We start from the raw sequence: 4,771 nt of genomic DNA on the forward strand, positions 1-4,771 counted from the left end.
CAGGCGGATCTAAGTTTATGAGAATTGGGGCAAGTGCCCAGATATGATTTAAAAATATAGAAATATCTTGCACTTAAAATTCAAGTTTTCCCAATTTAATCTCGGGATAAGATATTGTAATAACAATTAGGATTACTACCAATATTATTACCAATCAATTTCACCGTTAGATCGATTATGTTGATCGAACGGTTATATTTATTTTCACTTTGTATGGTTATGCACTACGAGAAAATGTATGTTTTGCGACAGATGATTCGCGACGGTCAGGGGCCAACCGTCGCAGAATAAATCATAACGACGGTTGCTTCGACGTTGTGCTGAAACGTAGTTGAAAATCACAATTTGACGACGGATTTTAGCGACGGTTATAAACCGACGCAGAATATTTAATTTCACGAATGTTACCAACCGACGCAGAATGTGAAATGTAAGGCGGTTACCAACCGTCGCAGAATATAAATTTCATAATGATGGATGTTTTTTTATGAACAATGGCACTTAGTATGATTTGAACACGATATACATTGGAGGAATTCAATGACAACAACTACTATGCCATTGAATTTATTGTAATATTTTATATTATTCTTAATATATTTATTACATACTTTTGTATAAATTTAAATCAACCGAGTCAATGATGGGTCTAGTCTTCATAATGTTGGTTCAACCATCATTTTGTGACTTTAATGTCTCTCATGTTGAATTTATCTCCTACACACATATAAAACTGTGTTGGACCCATCTTTTTATTCTCTTTTCTTTTCACACGGGCCCATATACTTTTATACGTGTAGGAGATAATTTTATCTCTTACAATATGAGAAACATCGAACCGTTATTTTGTTGAGTATCTCTCCCCCCCCCCCCCCCCAAAATCTCCTTGCTATATTTTGGACAAAAAGCACCGAAATTGATTATTGGTTACATAATTTCTATAGTAATTTCCCTAATTAATATATGGGTCGGGGCAATTAGTACGATGAAAACTTAATTGATAGAGTAGAATCTAGAAAGTCAATGATGTAATAAGAAGTAGTAAATATTGCTCATGGATATCATTTTTGAAAGCTTGTTCATGTCATTGCATGTCTACAAGACATGCTAGTTGACAATTATTCATATAATATGGAGATTGCAAGAGAGGTGGACATAGTGAAGGATAACTACACATGTATAGTGGCAAGAAGGAGGTTGGGATTAGCTAGAAAATATAATAACAAGTATATTAAAAATGATAAAAATATATATAATTTGAATTAAAATATTTTTGAAATATAATTTTTATTTGAATATATATATGTTTTAATATTATATTTTTTCATATATATGTTTTTTTATTTTTTTCTCAACTAATAAAAATTTGTATTCCAGTTTACCAAAAATAAAATTTTATACCAATCAAAAAAAGATCTCAATTAATGACTATATATAGGGAACTTGGTGCGCTACGTGGCACATCACAGATACCCGATCAAAATTAATGAGTATAACAGTCACAATAAAAAATGACTATTTAATTAATATACCTATCACAATTAATATACCAATCACCAATCACAATTAATGTACCAATCAAAATTAATTGCGATTGGTACATAAATTATTTGTGATACCATTGTAACAAATTCAAATGATGTTTGTGAGAGATAAAATATGCCAAATGAGATGTTATTGAATAAATCTCGAAAAGTTATGTGAAATAAAATAAAAAATATATGATTGTCGATATTTACTATAAAAAGTTTTGACCGACGTTGATTCCATCCCGACGATTGATTTGGCAAAGGTTGGTTAATCGTCGCACTGCTTTTTTAGCGATGGTTCTAACCGCCTCGAAATGGCAATTGAACCGTCGCAAAATACACCTTTTCTTGTAGTGATAATTCTTCATATTTAATAATTTATATTTATTTTCACTTTTGTATGGTTATGATTTTTCATATTTAATACTTTTATATTAAATAACCATATAAGATAGAAATAACTTTTACTTGCATGCATAATTCGCTATACTGTGTAGCGAATTATGCCGCGTGGCATTTTGGCAAAATTTACTGTTGGCGTGGCAGTCTGATAATTTTTTTGTCCAAGCGTAACACACTGTCCTGATTTCAGATACGATCCTATAAAACATTTAACTTGGGGATAAGATCAATTAACATTATATCTTAATCATTAATCTCGTAAATTTTTAATAATTTTAATTTATTGGATCACATTTTATTAATTAATTATTAAATTTAAATAAATTACCACGGATAAATTGATGGAAAACAACAATTAAAATTTGGTATCATTAATTATATCTCTAATTTATAAGTAAGAACCTTAATCCGTTTTCTCTATTATTATTTTTGGGACATACATTTTCTCTATTTCATTGGTTTCTCACAAATGGGTTTTGAATGGGCAATGGGTTGTATCTGAAAATAACGTACAAATTTTATGAATGACCGGAAAGAGTAAAAAAAAAAAACATTTGTTTAATTGACTACCAGATTTGAGTGCACGGAGATTCACTTCGATCGAACTCAATCGAGGGATAACTTATTTGAAAATCAGTACTTTACCTTCCAAATTTGATGGCTATATATACATAACCAACAAAATTGTGGAGAATAAAATTAATCCCGCGGCTTACTGTCTCTCAATCGCTTAAGATCATCAATCAAGGCAGTTAAATTCTTGTGCGACGATCCACCTTCCTGAACAGCCTGTCGAGCCTTTTTTCGAAACTCTTGAGCACGCCGTCGTATATCGTCAGCTTCATCGCCACCGTCCAACAACCTCCTCACTGCTTTCTCTATGCGATCTCTAGCCACCAGCTCTTCACTCTCCCAATAACCACTAAAGCGCCACTCCTCTGCACCCACCTCCACCCCAATCCCCCGCACCTGAGTTATCAGCTTCTCATTGTAGAACTGATCGGTGTGCACCGGCCACGTGATCATCGGAACCCCAGCGCTGACAGCCTCCACGGTGGAGTTCCACCCACAATGCGTCAGGAATGCACCGACGGCGGGGTGGCCCAGGATCAGCACCTGCGGGGCCCACCCTCTTATGATCATCCCTTTCTCCCTATTCCTCTCTTCGAAACCCTTTGGCAACCACTTTTCCTTCTCCTCTTCGCTTTCGTCGTCCTTCCCTTTCTTCTCAGGAACCACCCATATGAATCCGTGACCGGAAGCTTCGATCGCACATGCCATCTCGTACAGCTGCTTGTCAGGGAAAAAACAAATGGTCCCAAAGCATATGTAGAGCACCGAGTTGTCTCGCTTTGAGTTAAGCCAACTCAGGCACTCGTGCACGCCCAACACGCTCTTTTGGCCCCTCTCTGCTTGATCTTCCACTGTTCTGCAAATAAGAGAGGCTGGACCAAGATGCCAAGCCTTGTGACCGGTGGTTTTCTCGTAGTGGTGGACGTACTCTTCTCCGTCGAGCTCCACGAAGTTGTTGATGATGAATCCGTAGCTTTTGAGCGCTACCGTGAGCAGCGGATCCACTACTCTCTTGAACTCCATGGGTGGCATTGAATTGATGGTGATATGGTGAGGAAAATTTGGAATGACAAAAGAACCGGCGGAATCATTGATGATGGGGTGTGCCTTGAGAGACTCCATGGCACAGATGGCAAAGAGGGAGAAACCGTTGAAGACCAGTCTGGGGATGCGAAGCTTGTTTGCCAAGTCATCCATCCACGAGTACAAAAAGTCCGCTACGATACAGTCGGGTGGGTACTGCTCCACGAAATTCTCGATGGGTCCGCGGAGCAGCATGGTGGCTTGGTAGATCCTAATAGAGTTCTCAAGGTTAGTGACCACGGACAAGTTTTCGACGCCGTCGGGTAGGCCCACTTCTTGGTAAGGAAATTCGAAGGTGTGAACTTGGAGGTTGTGGGATTTACGAAGGGTTTGAGCGTTGGATGGTGTTGTGATGATAGTGACGTGGTGGCCACGGGATGCGAAGTATAGGGCTATGTCGGATAGAGGGATCATATGTCCAGGTGCAAGGTATGGAACGAAGTAAATTTTTAGTGGCCCTTCTTCAACGTCCATTGCGGTTACAGAGACGGTGCTGGTCCTGGCTTTGCATTTCTGATTTCCCGTTGTCTGAAACTGATGTCTTTATGCTTAAACAAGTTCGAATAAGCCAAAAGATGTTTCGTCGTCTTCCTTTTGTGTGGAAACGATGATTAATATTAGTTAATATTAGAGTAAATATCATTTTTAGTCCCTAACAAAAAAAATACGGTTTCCACCTTAGTTCCTTACAAAAATAAATTAGTCAGTTAGTCCCTAACAAATTCAAAGTTGATCCATTTTAGTCTTTTTGAGGGACTAATATGGATTTTTTTTGAATTTGTGAGGGACCACGATTTCAATTAAACGAGTCCACTTTGAATTTGTTAAGAATTAATTGAATAATTTATTTTTGTAAGGGACTAAAGTGGAGACAGTATTTTTTGTTAGGAACCAAAAAAGATATTTACTCTTAATATTATATGCACGTTACTTTCTTTTTTTCTTTTTTACAGAATTTACACAAGTAGTTTTTCTTGTAGGGTGTGTTTGGTATAAAAGAAATTTTTTGGTGACCGGGAATCATGATTAATAGGAATTCAGTAGAAATTGAGTTTACTTGGAATCTTACGAAAGATGTGTTTGGTTCGCCAAAATATTACCGGGAATATTGGGTAAAAATTATTGATTCCATATTTGGTTTAGAACGAAATATGACTTGGAATATGAGGTTATTTTACAAAAAT

General features: G+C 36.7%; 1 protein-coding gene across 1 annotated transcript; it reads right to left on the minus strand.

Moving 5' to 3' along the window:
• Positions 1-2,630: 2,630 nt before the first annotated feature.
• LOC133295023 (scopoletin glucosyltransferase-like) lies at positions 2,631-4,076 on the minus strand. Its single transcript, XM_061493802.1, has one exon. It carries the CDS (start codon positions 4,059-4,061, stop codon positions 2,631-2,633), a length of 1,431 nt encoding a protein of 476 aa, XP_061349786.1. The 5' UTR covers positions 4,062-4,076.
• Between the last annotated feature and the right edge of the window lie 695 nt (positions 4,077-4,771).

The sequence above is a fragment of the Gastrolobium bilobum genome, unplaced genomic scaffold, assembly GCF_033153095.1.
Source record: "Gastrolobium bilobum isolate Gb01-03AN ecotype WA unplaced genomic scaffold, APGP_CSIRO_Gbil_v1 utg21668, whole genome shotgun sequence".
Classification (NCBI taxonomy): Eukaryota; Viridiplantae; Streptophyta; class Magnoliopsida; order Fabales; family Fabaceae; genus Gastrolobium; species Gastrolobium bilobum.

Coding starts and splice junctions, on each gene's coding strand:
- LOC133295023 (XM_061493802.1), bottom strand. CDS start 4,061: ATGGACGTTGAAGAAGGGCCACTAAAAATTTACTTCGTTCCATACCTT.